The sequence below is a fragment of the Ursus americanus genome, chromosome 17, assembly GCF_024610735.1.
Source record: "Ursus americanus isolate L20-20 chromosome 17, mUrsAme1.1.p, whole genome shotgun sequence".
Classification (NCBI taxonomy): Eukaryota; Metazoa; Chordata; class Mammalia; order Carnivora; family Ursidae; genus Ursus; species Ursus americanus.
The window spans coordinates 25,184,259-25,202,794 of NC_142143.1; the positions used below are offsets into that span (position 1 = coordinate 25,184,259).

The window sequence follows — 18,536 nt, forward strand, 5'->3', positions numbered from 1 at the left end:
GTGTGTCTTCTTTCCACTCATAGCCAGCATTGAATGCTGTGTTATTCAGGATTCTTGAAACTGGCTTAAGCAAGAAAAGCAACACATTTCTTCATATAACTGGAAAGGGGGTCTGGCCATGTCTGGGGTGATGGATCTACCACTGTAATGGTAGCCAGCGATTTCTCCCGTATCTATGTGCACACCACTCCTTCCGTCTAGAGGTGGATACTGTTTCTTCCCCCTGAGCTGAGCTGGACTTTTTTATTTTTACTTTTTTTTTTGGGAGAGAGAGAGATTGCCAGCGTTGGGGGTGGGGGTTAGGGAGAGGGAGAGAGAGAATCTTTTTTTTTTTTTTTTTTAAGATTTTATTTATTTATTTATTTGACAGAGAGAGAGAGACAGCAAGAGAAGGAACACAAGCAGGGGGAGCGGGAGAGGGAGAAGCAGGCTTCCCGCCAAGCAGGGAGCCTGATGTGGGGCTCGATCCCAGGACCCTGGGATCACACCCTGAGCCGAAGGCAGACGCTTAACGACTGAACCACCCAGGCGCCCCGGGAAAGAGAGAATCTTAAGCAGGCTTCCTGCCCAGCTTGCAGCCCGGTGCAGGGCTCTTTCTCACCACCCTGAGATCATGACCTGAGCTGAAACCAACACTCAGACACTTAACCGACTGAGCCACCCAGGTGCCCCCCGGGGCTGGACTTTTGACTCATTTTGACCAATACGGTGTGGCAGAAGTGACACCTGCCAGTTCCAGGCTGGGCCTTAGGAGGCTTGGCAGTGTTTGGTTTTGCTCTCTTGGAAGCCAGTCACCGTGTGAAGAAGTCCAGCTACCCTGATGGAGAGAGGGAACCCTGGAGAATGCGAGACTATAAAATACAAAAATATTTTATTTAAAAAAAATACAAATACAGAGACCTGGCCAGCGCCAGGCATTCCAGCCACCCCCTGGATTGAGTGAAGCCATCCTGCGCTCTCCAGCCCCAGGCAGCGTCACATGGAGCAGAGAAAAGCCACTCCCCTTGGAGGCCTGCTCAGATTGCAAAATCATGGACAAACGAATGGGAGTTGTTGTAAGCTAATACACTTCAGGGTGATTTGTCATGCAGAAACAGATACTGCGAAGAGCTGGGTCTAGTCCTCTCCTAATTCAGGAATGAATCTTTCTCCTTCCATCGCTCTGCTTTCTTCCTGGGGGCAGTCTTTGTGTGGTGGCGAGGACGCGCACCAGCGCAGCAGGCTTACGTTCCACCAGCTTGGCCATGCCTACGCAGGGCACAGCTCTTTCCCAGGGGTTGCGACAAGCCTCAGGGCTGACTCCTATGGGCTCTGACTGGGGCAGGTGCCTGTACGGGCACATGCCACAGTGACTCCCTCCGATTGGCCAAGGCTGGATGGAGTGTCTCTCCCTGGAGGCAGATGTGGGGTGTGGTCTGCCTTACCTAAACCACTTGTGTGGAGGGTGGCTGTGCGATAGGGCCCAAGAAAGAAAAATCCAGCCACTGTTCTGAGAATAAAGGGCTGCATGCTGGGCAGGCAAAAACAACAAATATCTACAACAGAAGTCAAGCATAACCCTATCTCTTTTTTATAAAGCCTTTTCTTGTCATTCCAAACTTTAAACTATTGTACTCAGATGGCCCGATCTACTTCTTTGGTGCTTATTAGCTTATGCTGCCTTACTGGGCCGCTTACACTTTGGAAGTAAATTCTTATTTCACACCCTAGATTTTGTACCTTTGTATTCCTTATTGCTGTAGCTGCATTTCTAACTTTTGAAGTGTGATTTTTTTTTTTTTTTTTGTCAGAGAGCTGTTTGGGGAGGTATCAGAGGCAGAGACCCATTTTTTTTTTTAAATTTTATTTATTTATTTGAGAGATCGAGAGAGAGAGAGAGAGAGAGAGAGCATAAGCTGGGGGAAGCTGCAGAGGGAGAGGGAGAAGCAGGCTCCCTGCTGAGCAGGGAGCCCCATGTGGGGCTGGATCCCAGGACCCTGAGCTCATGACCTGAGCCGAAGGCAGACCCTTGACCGACTGAGCCACCCAGGCACCCTGAGGCATAGACAGTTCTTACCTAGACAGAAACTTTTGTGTTTTCTCTCTGTCTCTCAGGGACTGACACTATCCTAGGCGTTGCTTCCAAAGGTACAAACGGGGTCTGTTGGGTCCTGCTTCCCAGTAGGAGAGCTAAATGGTAACCAGCTCTGTTGTTTTCTTTCTTTAGAGGGAAGCTTGCTCTTGTGCTATTTGTGTTTTTAAAAACATTATTTTGTATGAATGTCACATAGAGCAGCTTTTGGTTAACTAGCTTATGAAATAAATGATCTGAAAAAGGACATCCTCTGCTAATTGAAATTTAAGTGAGCCCAATGGAGTTTAATTCATCATTTTCACTGAGGGTCAGCACTTCCAGGATGGTATACTAAGGAACACCAAGACAGTAATAGAAATGGAAAGTATGTGCCCATTGACACACCTTCCAAAGCCCAACCTTGGTTTGTCAGGGACTTCACTTAGGTGTGGCCTCTCTAAACTAGTGCACACATATATTATACACACAAACACACCTGCGTAGTATACTTGCTATAGCCTTAGATAGCTGGGAAAAAAAAAATTGGGTATCAGGTAAAAGAGAGGGGGAAACCCAGAGATGGACTTTGATAGATTTTCAGAATGGATCTTTGTAAGATTAAGTTGGCATAATGAATTAATAGTAACAGACTATCTTGCTTTTATACCAAGCTTTAACACTTATAAATGTGCTCTTATATATGTTTATTCAAGCAGATACCCCAACTGGTGATTTAAATACAGGATTAAGTATGCCATTATCACATTGTCTCTTGTGTCTTCGCTGCCTTTATAATTTTAAATTATTTGGAAACATTGTGTGTGAATGGCTACACATCCAGTGTACCAATAGTCACTTGTTAAATAGAGCCTTATTTATCACCTTATACCTCTCTCCCATTGAATCGTTCATCCCCCCACCAGAGATAAATACTGTCCTGAAATTTGTGTTTTTCAAGCTCTTGCTTTTCTTAGTAGTTTCAGTTATAAGTCTTTGTTCTCATAAAAATGGCATTTATTCTTCACTTTTTTTTTTTTTAACTTTACACGAATAGAACCTTCATGTACTTTCATGAAGCTCGGTGGGTTGGTTTGTTTCTTAGTAATTGACTGTGAAATTCATCCATACCAATTCTTTTAACTCGAGTTCTGTCTGTGGCTTATCTTTATTTTATTATTATTTCTTTTCATAAGCAGAAGTTTTAAAAATTTTAATGTAGTCAAATCTTTATGGTTTATGCTGTTTGTGACCTGTTTCTGATGATTAAGATCGTAGTGATACTATCCCATTTTCTTCTGGCAGTTTTAAAAGCTGTGTTTTTCTACTTCAGGTCTTTAATGTATCTGATATTGATTTTTGTGTATGCTGTGAGGTAGGGATTTTTTTTTTTTTTCCCAAGTGAAAAGGCAGAGTATGCCACTCTACTACTTGGCTTAAAATTTTCTAAATCTTTCCGTGTACCTCAGAAATAAAATCAAAGTTCTTAAAATGGCCTAAATAATTTTTCTGTACGATCAGACCTCTGAAATGTCTCTGACTTCATCTTCTGTCTTTCCAGTGCATACTGGCTTCCTCACTTTTTTTTGGGAACACTCCCAAAATGTTCCTGCTTTAGGGCCTTTGTACTTGCCATTCCTTCTGTCTGAAATTTTCATTTATCTACATTACTGGCTCCCTTAATTCTCAGGTCTCTGCTCATATGTCATTTTATTGTGGAGGCCTTCTCTGGCCACCCTAGCTAAGTTCACACACACACGCATACACACACACTTCATATCTCTCTTCTCTGCTTTAGAAGATCTTGCCTGAAAAACTCTCTGGACCTGGTGTAGTTGTGTCTTCTACTGGGGGCCGGGGGGCCGGGGGCGTGTTGGGGGGTGTTTAAAACTGTTGATTTCATTTCTTGAATGGTTTTAGGACTATATGCAGTTTTCTATTTCTTCTTAAGTTTTAATAAGTTTACCCTCTTTATTTAAAAATATATTTTTTATTTTATTTTTTGAATAGTTAATATATGCACACAATTAAAGCATTCAAGTTTAAAAAGCATATACATTGAAAAATAAATCTTCCATCCCTTCCTTGTAGCTGTCTAGGTAGGCATGTTTCTTCCATTTTATCCCAAATTTATCTATTTTTAAAAAAAATTTTTAAAGATTTTATTTTAAACTAATCCCTACACCCAGCATGGGGCTTGAACTTACAACCCCAAAATCAAGAGTCCCATGCTTAGTCAGTAGACTAAGCTAGCCAGGCACCCCCATCCTCGGTTTAAATATAATAACACATGAACAAGGTCAGTTTGGTCCAACCACCTGGCAGCACCTGTTCTGTTCTTTGATATTCAAGTCTGTCTGTGAGTATTGTGCTCCAGTCAGAGTCTTCCCTAATCTCAGGAGAGCCCGTGTTTTCTAGATGAACACAGACACCTGTCTTTATAGTCCAATAGCTTTTCTTTGGCTCTGTGGGGACATCCACTCCTTTGCATTACTTTAGTTGCATCTCAGAGTCCCTAGGGAATTTCCCCATGGTCCGTGACTTTATTGGAATGGCTCTCACTGCTTTGCTCACTAATGACTCTGACTCCCCTCCTCGAGTCAGGCTTGAATTCCGAAGGAGTAATTTGTTCATTCATAGGTATAAATTGAAGCACCTACTACTGTGTGGCCCCTCCTGGCAGGAGCTTCATGTCTTTTGCCTCGTTTCTCGTTTATCCTCTCAGAAAAATATGCTACGCATATATGAGCATATACATATATTCTGTTTTTACATAAATGGTGGGATGCTATATATGTTATTCTGCACATTACTTTTTTCTCTTAACCATGTATGAGAGAGAGATTTCTGTAGCTGGAGATAAGGAGCTGCTTTGTTCTCCTACCGTTACTGAATCCTCTATGAGATGAATGGATCGTATTTTACTTACTCAGTCTTCTTTTGAAGGACATTTAGGTGGTTCTCTTTTTGCAATGGTCGTCTAACCAGTGTCCTTTACACGTCTTTAATCAGTGTTTCACACAGCTATCAGACAGATGGCCTTCAGCTTCCATCGTGATACTGTCATTTCCCCCATTCAGAAACCTCCAGCAGCTGCCCAGCTCCCACAGAATAAGGCTGAACTTCCTCTCCTGGAAAGTAGAGCCAGGCACCACGTGGTCTCCACCTACTTTTCCTCTTGTGTCCTCCTGTTCCTGAAGACACCCCCTAAACTGGCGACTTGAAGTTTTCCAAACCGACCTTTGGTTTTATGCTCAGTATTTTTCTTCTGCCTGCAAGACCCTCCCCCTCAACCCTTTGAAGAGGAGAATCATACGCTGACTTCCTTCTCGGCTTGTTGCCTGGCCCTCTAACTGGAGTTCTCTTTGGAGCAGCTGCTATTTCAGTATTTTAACTCAGTCTCCCACTAGTACACCCTTCATAACCAGACCAGGTGTTCTGAATGTTGGCTTAGGTAACCTATTTATTTGTTCACCAGTCCTTTGTTTGGTAGACTCCAATTTTTTTCTTAAGGTAGGGGAGAGGGTAGAAGGGGCAGAGGGGAAGGGGAGAGAGAGAATCCTAAGCAGGCTCCACACCTAGTGTGTAGCCCCCAATCAGGGGCTTGATCTTACAACCCTGAGATCGTGACCTGAGTCGGACATGCTGAAACGACCTGAGCCACCCAGGAGCCCCTAGACCCCAGATTTCTGGTGGGCAGGGACTAGTTACTGGAAATAGAGAATACAAAAATGAAAAGATACATATTGACTTCTAATTAGGAACCACATAAAAGTGAGCCAGGTATACAAAATTAAAATACCTCCATAGACCTTTGTTTAAATGGAAATGGGCTCTGTGCTCAGCGGGATCCTAAGAAAAACAGGGGCTTAAAAAAAAAAAATCTCTGGTCCCCGCCCCAGGGTGTGGTCCATGGTAGACGTCCAATAAGTGCGTGTTGAATAAAAAAATAGCATAAAGCATTTAAGGCAAGCCTCAACATCTTGCCAGAAATCCATCTTTTATCATAAACATACAAATAAGCCCACAGATAGGGTAGGTGCCAATCAGATTTTGAGGAAAACGAAGCCAGTGTGGGAGAGCGTGGATTCAAGTTTCGGCAAGGAAGGTGGGGAGAGAAGTTGCACCTGGGGCAGGGTCTTGGGCCCCAGCGGGCCGGCGGGCACGGGGAGGCGGGGAGAGGGGAAGGGGGAGGAGACTCTGGCGTCCCTGCCCCGCCTCCCCCACCCCCGTCCCACCCCCACCCCCAGCGGCGGCGGCGGCGGCGGCGGCGGCGCAGGGCAGCCGCGCGGGTGTCGGCAACAGCTGCAGCAGCCCGCGCCGCCCCCTCGGTCGCGGCTCCCAGGGCGAGCCCGAGCACGGTCGGCGGCTGGCGGCGCGGCGGCGGGCGGAGACGGGAAAGTTGCCGGCGCCAGCGCCAGCGCCGACATGCCGGGCAGCGACACGGCGCTCACCGTGGACCGGACCTACTCCGACCCGGGCCGGCACCACCGCTGCAAGACCCGGGTGAGAGGCGCGGGCGGGGCGGCGGTGGGGGCGCCGGGCCGAGGGGGTGAGGCCGGGTGGGCTTTGGCTCCGGTGTTAGCCAACTCTTGCTCCCCGCCTCTCGCCGCCTGCCTCTCTCCCTCCCCGGCTTCCACGGGTCCGCGCCGAAGGGGCTGGGAAGGGGGGGCGTCGGAGCCCGGGTCGTGGGCAGAGCAGAGCCCGGCCCGCCGGACCTCGCCCTCCGCCGCCGCTAGGTCGCCGCGCGCCTGCCGGACCCGGGTGCCGGGTGTCCTCGACGGCCCGCGCTCCGCCACCCTCCGCCAGGGAGCGCCCGCCGCGCGGTGCCCGGACGCGAGGGAATCCCGCCAGGCGCGGCCCGTGTGGGACTGCGCGCTCGCCCTCCTAACCTCCCGTGCTGCCCGCGCCTCCTCGGCCCTCGGGGTTTCGGGCGCGGGGCGGCGGCGGCGGACCGGCGTCCCGGTATCGCGCGGCGGCTGCCCCGGCTCTGCCCGAGCGAAAAGTCAGCCTTGGCGCTGCAGCCCCGGAGTTCCCAGCCGTGCGGAGCGGGCGCCCTCTCCATTGTTTGCAGTGTAATTTGCTGTTGCTGATTTTGGCTGTGGGCGAAAATAGCTCTTCAGAGCAAGCAGCAGAGACGAGCCCTGTAGTGCTTCAAAATAAAGACGGAGGCCGCAGCCTGAGCGCTGGTCCCTCCCGGGAGCGGAGGCCCCCGCCGGCTCGGGGCTCCCTTTGCCTTCCCCGGCCATTCAGTCCCTTGGCGGATTGAAGTGCCTTTGAGAAACAGCACGCCCTCCACCCTGGCACTTGTTCTGGCAGAGCTACCTGGAGTGGCTCTTTGCTCACTACTCACTTGTTCGAGATGTCTGGGTCCCTGTATAAAGTTCACAGCTAGAGTTCTGCGCAAATTCTGGCCTGCCATCTCCCACGATCCACAGGCCACTGGATGGGAAAAGTGGCAAGAGTGACCAATGCCGCTCAGCTCCTAGTGCAGGGTTTGGGAGTTTAATCATCATGCGGAGAACTAATCAGTTATCCCCGAAGGGAAGGAACTAGTAGCTGTTTTCCCTTTTTCCTTTAGAGTCTGTAACTGAGTTAACAGAATGGTTTAAATTTTTACAGATGAAGCGTATTTGGTGGAGGTTACTGCCTCCACCCCACTCTCCTCTAGTCCCCAAAAGAATGCTGCTTTTTTGCACTTTATTTTTTTATTGAGGTATAGTTGATATACAATGTTATATTTAGTTTCAGGTGTGCAGAATAGTGATTCCACAAATATATACATTACAGAATGCTCACCATGATAAGTTTTGCATTTTCTTTAAAAGTTTCATAATAGGTTGTTCTGAAAATAACCATAAACTCCCATTTGGAAGAAAACATTAGTGAAAGATCTTTGGTTACCTACAGTTAGAAATTTTTGGAAGGATGAATGCTGGTTAACACAGAGTTAATGAGGAAGAGAGGTGAAGATCGTTTTCTAATGCATTTGTAATTGGAGGAGTCTATTAATGTTGCACTTGACAGAAGAAATTTCAGCCTTGAAAAAAGTGTGGAAGCTTGGTTTCTCTTGTCAAAACTGTGATAATCTTTGTGTAAACAACAAGATTAGTAATCTTTGAGGGATGGGTGGCTCATTGTGAGCTCATTTAAGTGATTTGGCAAAACTCATGGAACTTTGCAAAACTCACTCTTCATAATCTGTGAAATGGTAGTGATAGAGTTCATACCTGAGCTACCGACGTGGAAAGAGTTCATACCTCAGCTACCTACGTAATTTAACTCTAGATTTAGCCGGTTCTGCCAGTGTTCCAGTTCTCCATACCCCTTTTCTGTTAAAGTACCACAACCTTTGTGAAGGGAGTTGCTTATTTTCTTTGAAGTTCTACCGATGTTACACATACTGCCTTGTTTTGTTAGCATGGAAATACCTGATTTTTGGGGGGTGGGGCAGAGGCAGAGAGAGAATCTTAAGCATACTTCAAGTCCATCGTGGAACCCGACCTGGGCCTGGGCCTCGGGACCCTGAGATCTGAAATTCAAATGACCTGAGCTGAAATTCAAGAGTTGGATGCTTAAGTGACTGAGCCATCCAGGCACCCCGAGACACCTGACTTTTTAAATAGATTGTGTATGAAACCCGAGTTAGACATTACTGATTATTCTAAATTAGCTTATTGGGCAAGTGAAATCTAGTGAAGATGAGACAAACTCAGACCAAGGAGGGCCAGGACTTTAGTAGATAGCGACTACATGTTATGTAGCAGTGATGCTGAGAAGTTTGAGCTTCTTGACTGTCTGCCCTTAGGGTTTTACTGTTCAGATGGCAAGGAATAGAACTGGAGGAAATTTTGTAAACTCATAACTTTTCTCAAGTGAGGCCGATGTAGTTTTGAGTCTGTCCTTAAGGCTGCAGTAAGCTTGCTGTAATGAAGGGAAAATACCAACAATTTTCCTGTGCAGAAAGTATTTCTCCCATCAGATAATTCTAGCTCCTATTTTGTGGAACTCTTTTAGATTTAGCTATAAAGATACTTTTCTACACTCAGAAAATATGTGATGCAGAGTGAGAACATTGGGCAGTATTAGGGTTTAATTTCTTGATGTCACCCTTCTGTTGGCAATAAACCATCTAGTATAGGATTTTAAAAGAACCCTTTTGTGGACTCGTGTGGTAAATCAGCTCACCTAAAAATACTCTAATGAGAACTGGGGATGCATGGGCTGAGTTGATTCACATTTCAGAGATATGCAGTTTCCTCCCAGGAAGGGGCTAAGACTCTAAGAGATCAAGTTCTTGGTTACTGAATGGTCATTTTTTAAGTTCAAAATTGATACCCTGTTGAGATAACAGGAAGAATACACATCTCTCTTGCTGAGTTTGGTTAAGCCTTTGAGACTAGAATAATAATGAGGCAGTGTACTATTTTAACGTTGCAGGAGTCTATTTTTACAGCCAGGTGGATTAACCTAGATTCCCTCCCCTCAGTGAAAATGTAATATAACTAATGAATTCTGTGATTATCTCTAAGCTGACAAGTCAGCATCATTCACGGTTTTAAACTTCATCAGGGTAAAACTCAGAAATGGTGCCTGTTAACTTGACACACAGAATAATATCCCCTAGTTTAAAAGGAAGAGCATGCATAGTTCGAATCCTACTTTTTTTCACGCCCTACATCGTTAAAGCCTGTCATCTTTTTAAGAATATAGGCATTCTGCTTTCTATATTTTAACTGGTTTTTATTAATTATGTGTGAATCAAATTTCTGTTCTAATTTTAAATGTTCTAAAATGGCACCTTCAGCCACCTGTGGAGAGTGGTCAGCAGCTGGGGCTCTCGGATCAGGTGACCGGGGTCATATTCTGGCTCTTCACATTTCCCAACCAAGTGAGCACCAGGGCAAGGTCTAACCTTCCTGAGCCTGCGGTTCCCCGTCTATAACAGAGGTGATAATAGTTCCTGCTTCTGGGAGTGATCGTGAGTCTTGAGTAAAAGAGTTTTCGTTAAAAAAACACAAAAACAAAAAATGGTCACGGGCACTGAAGATTAGATGTTTAAGATGAATACTTTTTTCTCATTCTGTTGGTACCACTGCTAATCAGAATCGCTAGACATCCTGAGTGCTTACTTTCTCCCCACCTCTCATCTGTTGGTCATTCCACTGGGTCTTTCTTGGACTCCTCTTTGGAATTTGGTCCTTACTCCCCGTGTCCCCCAGTCATCTCTCAGTTTAGCCACTTACAACCTCTGGAATTGATAATGGTGTGCTAGTTTCCTTACTGCTCTGATTTCATCAGCCCCAATCCATCCTCCCCACAAGGACCAGAGTATTCTGCCTGGAGAACCACTTTCATTAGGCTAGCCCCCAGAAGACAGATCTTGCACTAGTGCCCCTGTGGACCCTGTGATCATTCTAAGTCTTAGTTTCCTCTTCCACACTCTAGGAGTGTTACAAGGAATAAATGCAGTAACAGCTATAAAATGTCAGGTACCCAGAAAGAACACAGGAGATGGTAGCTTGTTTTTGTTACTACTGTATAAGAAGTGGTCATAAGCTTGAAAATGGGAAGACTGCTCATTTCGTGAATAGAATAGACTTGTTTGGGCATGTTTAGCATTTTGTCTCTCCTCCATCGTATGTTCTTTATCCCACTGACCGTTTACATATTTGGCATTTACATGTTTATAAACCATAGACAGTGGCACTTTGAGAACAAGAGGTTTCATTCGTTCAACAAATACCTGTTGGGCACCTTCCGTATGCTAGTGGCTACTCTGGGCGTCAGGAATATAACGGTGAACGAAGCAGACAGCCTGGTCTCTTTGGAAGCTTAGTATTTTATTTATACTTGTGGCCCCAGGAAATACCCTCCTATTTTGTAGGAGGAAATGGTAATAAGTACAGAGGTCTCTAACATCTGAAGTAAAAGCTGTGTTGGGCATGGTGGCTACCTGAGTTCATCGTTAAGTGTTCTGTGGTTTGGAAATAGTCTCTGAAGTACATGAGTAATGGCCAGAAGCAGTCAAGGAGAAGAGGATGTCAGAGCCCTTCTCAGAGTGGCAGTGGTTGGGCAGGGATGTACTTCCTGGGCAGGAGCAAGAGTGAGTGGGCACAGACTTCTGTCCTGGGGGCCCCTGACCTGGTGAAGTGGTGAGCAGAGGGGTGTGTGAGTACACTTTTAATCAGTGATCGGTTTTATTCTAAAGAGTTCCTTAAAAGCACGATGAATAACAATGAGTGTCTCTAGTCCCAATTTTTCTTTCCTAAATTTCGGCTGGATAGATTGATGGGGTTGTGTGTATTTTGAGCTGTGCTTTGCCACAAGCTCACCGGCTCTCCCTTCAGAGGAGAACAAGCTGCCAGCCACCACCAGTGCACCCGCTTGTGTCCGCTGTTCAATACCAAGACAGCTGCTACCAAGTTGGGTTGTAAGATGTGTTTCACTTCAGACCCACGGCCTGAATTTCCAGGGCTGCTCTTTAGGTCAGAAATCAACCTGATCTTTCTGGATGGAAATTGCCAAAGTCTTGACTTAGGGCAGTTGCAGCTTTCAGCCCTGCTGTTTCTTTTGTGTATTTTTATGTTTTCTGTGGAGGGGGTTGGTTGAGAGAGAAGGGAGAGAACCATGAATCATTGTACTGTGTGAATCAGAACGAGGACTTTACATGCCTTGGAAAAGGAGCATTAGGATATATGATCCCTGCATGATCCAGCTGCTTCCATTGACTTGGGGAGAGGGCGTTGCTACTTGAAGGAAGACGGTGTAGTTGTTGATTATTCCTCTGTAAGGAGGCAAACAGAACTAGAGGAAAAGAAGAATACAGCAACAGTGGTAACAGCCAACGCGTGCTAATTCCTTACCGTACCCCAGACGCGATACTAAGCACTTCACATGCATTCTCTCCTTAATCCTCATAATATCTTATTTATAGTTTGATTTTTACAGATGAGGAAGTTGAGGCCCGGGCAGTTTATTTGTCCAAGGTCTTGTGGCTATTAGGAAATGGTAGAGCTAGGATCTGGTGAACGCAGATCTAATTGCAGAACTTGCACTTTAACCACTTCCCTGGCTTCTACCTCTGAGATGAATACTGGAGAGCAGTTCAGTCTTCCTAACCCCATCGAGTCCTTGAACACGGGTGTGGTCTCCTTCTGCAGGATGCCTAGCCAAATTGTGTGTTTGGCATTCTTACGACACAGCACTTTGCCAGTCCTTTGTGTATTGTCTTACGTACCCTATAAACCTTTGATGAATGAATGGTTGAGAGTGATAATTTCCAAACTTTTATAATGCCTACAATATAAGATTGTTGCCAGTAGTTTGGAGAAGTCTTAAAGGCTGTTAAATAAGCTCATGATTTAAGAACATCAGTAAAGAACCATCTTCCAGGCTGGCATTTGGTCTCCAGAGTATGAACAGTTGAAGGACACAACAAGGGTGGTTCTTCCTTGTGACAGTTGAGTCACAGTCCGGCCTAAGCAGATCTCCTAGTAGGACTTCAGCTTCCTTGGACTGAGGGCATGTGCTTCTCAATGTGTGGGGCAACGTGCTGGGAAGTAGACTCAGGTTTTAACCATGTTAGAACTGAAAGGGGAATTTATTTATATATATATATATATGTATTTATTTATTTAAATATTTTATTTATCTATTTGACAGAGAGGCAGCGAGAGAGGGAACACAAGCAGGGGGAGTGGGAGAGGGAGAAGCAGGCTTCCCACTGAGCGGGGCGGGGGGGCGGGGGTCGTGACCTGAGCCAAAGGCAGACTCTTAACGACTGAGCCACCCTAGGCACCCCTGAAAGGGGAATTTAGACATAAACTCCACACCATTCCATTTGTAGAAGTAGAGAAGTGACATCCAGGTAGACTGTAACCAGTGAAATTAGGTAACTAATACTGGCTGACCAGGACTAACCATTATACCAGTTTCTATTTTAAAAGAGAATTCCTTAACAGAAAACAGTCTTAAATATTTTTAGATACCAAGCTAATTGCTAAGTTATATGGGAACCATATCTCAAAGTTTAATAAGAATTTGAAATTATTTGCAATAGAGAATTAATTGATGGACAGATTTTAAATTTTGTGAGTTTTCCAGGTGGGAAAAAAGTGAATTTGAGTGATCTAGTGTTAGACCATCATCCTTATGAATTTGTTTGCAGATTTTTGGTGGGACTAGGGTGAAGAAGGTGTGACATTTCCTGTATCTGACTGCTTAGGTGCAGGAGATATGTTGCCATTTGTAAAGATTATCCTTTCTGATTTTATTGTTTTTTTCCCCTGAAATAAAATTTTGCAAAATGAGTTCATCTTTGCTTTACCTTCTGAAACCTGTTGGAATAGGATATTGGGGAGAAAACATGTGCCAGATGCATAAGTCATCGAGTACATTACACACACACACACACACACACACACACACACACACTCACTCTATAACTTAGGATTTAAACCTGGTGCTTGTTGCCTCTGAAGCGTTCTGTTCCTGTGAGACTCTCCTTGAGGGCATCTTCCAGCACCAAGTGTTTGTAGCATATGTAATTTTCATGCAACACACCAGAAACGTCATCTGGTTCTTTGCCACAGAAAGTCATCTGCCCCAGTGCTCGGGGGAAGACGGGTAGGGTCTGTTGGCACATTCAGTGCCAGTCCCCAGTGAAGTGCCTCCCTGAGGGAAATTCTGTGTGAATTCTGCTTTCCACAGCCGGGGAGTAAAGTGTGGCTTGAGCACGTAATAAAAGGCATTTTTACTTAGATGTTCCACAGGTACCTCGGAGTCTATATGCCAGACTTCCTTCAGTCTCTCAGACCCCCTCACGCGCCTGCCTGGAGCCTGGACTGCTTTTCCTGTCCAGCATATTCCCAAACCAGATGCCTGGTCCCTCAGCCCCTCCCCCCCACCTCCGCTCCCCCTGCTTACCCTCCACATCCAGTGGTTTATCTCTTTTCTCAATCACCGTTGGCTCTCTGTCCCCAGCCTCACTTTCTTAAAAGTTTTCTTCTGGATTTGAAGACAGTGAAGGGTTGAGTTTGGACTCTGAAGTCAGACTTGATTGTCCGCTTCTGCACTTACCAGCCCCTTGAACAAGCGTGAGAAGCGGTGTTAGGAAACCCATCAGGGCATCTGTGGTTCTGACGTTGAGTCACTCACCTGCCACAGAGTTCCCCAAACTTCAGTCATTCCAGCACCTGCACATAGCCTCATACCACCTGCACGGCGATTTACTTCATATTCCCAAAGCCGTTCGCTTCTTCAAACTTAAGTGTATTTTTAAAGTACCAGCGTTCCTGCTGTAGTTGATTCCGTCTGTGCCCCTGAGGCCTTGCCGTGCGGAATCGCAAAGACGAGCCTGTGCCGGAGCATCAGCAGAGGGCTGGGAGCCCTGAGCGGAGACTTTCTCCCTCGCGAACCACCTGGATGGCCTTGCGGGTGGTTTTCAAGGGAATCGCTGACTCATGGTGATTCTTTGTTACGGCTTTCGTTTCATGCCACCTAAGATAATTCGGAATCATTTTGGAAAACACTGGGTGTTTGTGTTGTATCATCTGTCCTCATCCTTTTAGAAATACTTCTTTTAGACCCACGACTTAGAAGATGCTTAGAAATATTTTTTTCATGGATTGTGAAAATGTGAATGTGTGGAGATGAACAGAAGCCCCCTCTGGTGATTTGAAGGCATCTTTGTCCAGGTGGGAATACTTGGAAGAGGTTGGGGAAAGGGGAGTTGTACCCGTTCCGGGCCCGATCTCGCATCTTCCGATGACCTGAGAGAAGCGGGGGCCATGGAAGGCCTTAGGCTGAAGAGTGCGATGTCAGGAAATAAGGACTCTGGGGATTTCAGGCAAGGACAGAAAGTGGGTGGAAAAGAAATTTCAGCTCTGTGTTGTTCTGCAGTAAACTTGAATTTAATTAAGATGTGTATGTAGGCTTGTTGTAAGGAAATTAAATAGTGCCTTGAGCTGCAGCCTTCCACAGAAATTTTGAGATAAGTGCTTGTCCAAAAATAAAGTGTGCCCTTAGTGAAAGCTACGCTTTAGCACCTCAACATATTTACTCCAGCGTGTGCAACCGTGTGTTGGGGCCAGTCGTCCCTTTTTTCCCCGTCTTTGTGAAGATACTGTGATAATCCAGAAGGCGTGGAACTCGGTTTCAGATAGTCAGTTGTGTACTATTTTAATCTCACTAATTGGAACAGGTGGCCTCTATTTGAGACTGAATCTCTCGTTGGCATAGATTTTAATTTATCTGAAAATATGAGGCCCATTCAGTAAGAGCTGTTCAGGCTGTGTATTGGCATCAGGCAAAGTGCTTGAAAGCTTCAACCATTAAAAGCACAGAAGGCTGAGATGAAGATCGAAGAAAGGGAGTTCAATAGTTTGCTGCTTTGGTTCAATTCTTAACTGTTGGGTATAGAACTAGTCAGGAACATGGCGGAGTGAAGCATGTCCTGATGCTTGAGAAGGCTACTTACAGGTATTTCTCCAGATGAAGACAGGGTCTGAAGTATCTCCTTTGAATCCATCCCGCAAGATGGCAGGTTTGAAGAGTTCTTCATGCAGTCCTCGTGTTTTTATAGGAATTAGCACGTCTTCAGGCATGAGCTGAGGGGTGTGCCGGAGTGACTCAGCTTACCACAAGCACTCAAGTTGAAATACTTCGAGACACCTCTAATGAAATCAGAGACAGTCTCCAGATTATGAACTTCTTCAACTGGACCACTCCTTTATTTTATTTTTATTAATTTTTCTAACAGTAAATATGTGCTTTGCAAGATGTCTTGTGAATATCTTACTTGAAATCCTTCATCCTTCCAGAGGACAGAATCCCAGTTTCTTCCCCTGACACCCAGAGTCTTTCATCTGACCTTTGTCTTTCACCCACTCTCAGCCCTCGAACTCTGGCTTCCTTCCTTGTGGATTCCCCTGGCCCCACTCTGCGCCTCCGGGCACCTGCTCTGTCCTTGCACACGGGGATGGTTGTGTTCGTTTATCTACACGTGGATCCTGGTACATCGTTGGGGTTTCATAAATACTGACAGAGTGAGTGAATGTGGGTCTGTTGTAAAATTGCACTGTGGGACTCGAGGAGCTGAAAAACATATTCTACTCTTGAGCCATATCTACCTTATTTTAAAATTTCTGTACAGGATTCCAGTTTATGGGTTTTCCACAATCTAATTAATACCTTACTAAAGGACATGTATGTATATTGCTTCTAGACTTCTGGTTTTACAGACACTTCAGTGACTGCCCTTGGACACGCTTATTTATTGCGCATGTGAAGAATATGTTCGTAGGCTAAATTCTTAAAAGTGGAATTGCTCCTTAAGATTGTATGTATTTTGAGTTATGATACTGCCAAATTGAACACTATTTTACCTACTCTGTCCAGCCCTAGGAGGTGGGGGTGCAGCAGTGCATATACATAAACTGATACCGTTTATATAACCATCAATATATGAACATGCCTCCACTCACAGCTTCCTGACATAGTGTTATAAAACTTTTTTACTCTTGCCAATCTGATAGGTGAAAACTGGTAGCTCATTTTAACTAATATTTTTCTTGATACAAATGAGGTTAATCATATTTTAAAGTTTTTATTTTGAAGTAATCACAGACCCCCAGGAAGTTGGAAAAAATAATTGAGAGATGTCCAAGCATCCCTCCCCCAGATTCTCCCAATGGTTACGTCTTATGTAACTTAGTGCAAAAGGTTGGTCATATGTTCACATACTTAAACATTTGGGTTGTGAACTATTAATGTATTCTGGCCATTTATCTAGTGGGCTATTAATCTTTTAAATTGTTTTGTAGAAGTTTTTTACTTATTAAATAAGTTGTTTCGCATGTATGTCTTCTCTAGTTCATCATTCCTGACTGTATTTTCTACTGTTGTGTAAGAAGTTGCTATAGATTAGCAACCCGAAACACCCCTGTTTATCATCTCCTGGTTTCCATGGGCCAGGGGTCCAGGTACAGCTTACCTGCTGCATTCTTCATGGCAGGGTCTGGTTCACTGTTTGCTGCATGCCTCCTCTACTCAGATTTTCATCAGCCTAAAATCAAGGCCTCAGCCAGGCCTTCAGTCTAGTCTGAGTCTTGGAATCCTTTTCCCAGTCACTGGTTGTTTACGGACTAAAGATCCTTGCAGCTGTAAGACTGAGCCCCAGAAGCTGCCCATTGTTCCCCGCCACTTGGCTCTCTCATAATGTAGTTTGTTTCAAGACCAGCAGCAGAGCCCCAACTCTATTGCACTTTGTCTCTTCCTCTAGACCCTCTCTTAAAGGGTTTATCTGATTAGGCCAGGGGCACCCAGATTAACCCAAGTCAACTGATTAGGAACCTTAATTATATCTGCAAAATATTTTCCCCTTTGCTGTATAACATAACCTAATCATGGGAGTGAAACCCTATCACATTCAGAAGTCTTGCTCACACACGAGGGAGGGTATCATACAGGGTATGAACACCAGCAGGTAGGAATCTTGGGAACCATCTTAGAATTGTACATACTACACTGTTTTAATGATACGTTGTGTGTGTGCTGAGCATAGAGCCTGACAAACACTGAATAAACACCTTGCCATGAAGAAATTTAAAAATTAGGGCTTACAGGATTTGTGACATTTTTACAATGCCCTTTGAGATTCTTTTAAAAAACCCAAACACCGTGTTCTTCTAATACATTTTGTGATTTAATAAATTTTATCCTTGGACTTTTTTTTTTTTTTTAAATAATTTAAGTAAACTTTGCCCCCAACTTGGGGCTCGAACTCACAACCCTAAGGTGAAGAGTCTCATGCTCTACTGACTGAACCAGCCAGGCGCCCCAGTCTTTGGCCTACTTAGAATTTGGTTCCCTTTAAGCTGTCTACACATTAATGACAGTTATCCCTGTACCATTTTTTGCATAGTTAGCTGCCTTTAAAAATACACTGCTGTCCACATCTATAATTTTATTTTTATAAATCTCTACTTTTTCTCAGGGTTTTAAAACTATTTTTTTAAACTATTGAATCGAAGGTTATAGTTTTGGTACATTTATTCTGGATTGATATCCACCTCTCCCCCTCAAACCAGGATTTGAAATGAGCATTTTGAGAACTCTAGCTCATGCATTTATGAACTTTCAAATAGGCGTGATTCCAGGGTCCTTTACAGTAAGGAAAGGTCAAAAGGTAGAGGGGAAGAGTTGATGAAGTTCGTTGTTTTTTAAAAAATTTGCTCTCAGTCCTCTCTTTTGAACTAGATGTTGCCTGTCAACAAGTTCTATTTAGTATAGAATCCTGACCTTCCACACGTTTGCAGAAGCTGTTACAGTACTAAGAACGTGTATTGTTGCTTCCTAACCGGCTTGGCTGCCTTAATTGCCTGTAGTCCACCATCCCAGCTAGGGAGGTGGAAGAGCAGGGACTCGCCTAGCTTTGTGCTCTGTGGGCCAGAGACCTCTTTCAAGCTTGACCTCCTCTCACTTA

At 44.8% G+C, this 18,536-nt stretch overlaps 1 protein-coding gene and 1 long non-coding RNA gene across 4 annotated transcripts in view; one reads left to right on the plus strand and one right to left on the minus strand.

Moving 5' to 3' along the window:
- TMCC3 (transmembrane and coiled-coil domain family 3) overlaps nt 1-18,536 on the plus strand; it is a 256,361-nt gene that overhangs the window by 181,302 nt on the left and 56,523 nt on the right. The window contains exon 1 of one of the 2 annotated variants that reach the window (XM_045779609.2): nt 6,323-6,556. The exons of the other annotated variant lie outside the window; for it this stretch is intronic. Coding sequence (XP_045635565.1) covers nt 6,479-6,556 — 78 coding nt within the window. The 5' untranslated portion in view covers nt 6,323-6,478. Of the gene's footprint in view, nt 1-6,322; nt 6,557-18,536 lie in introns of those variants that run through there. 2 annotated transcript variants of the gene reach the window in all.
- LOC148108650 (uncharacterized) lies at nt 321-7,613 on the minus strand. Of its 2 annotated transcripts, none has more exons than XR_015727136.1 (2): nt 7,404-7,613; nt 321-7,149 (listed from the first exon to the last, which is right to left on the minus strand). It is a non-coding gene; the product is annotated as an uncharacterized LOC148108650 (long non-coding RNA). The 2 variants fall into 2 exon arrangements; XR_015727135.1 differs by having other exon boundaries at nt 321-7,202.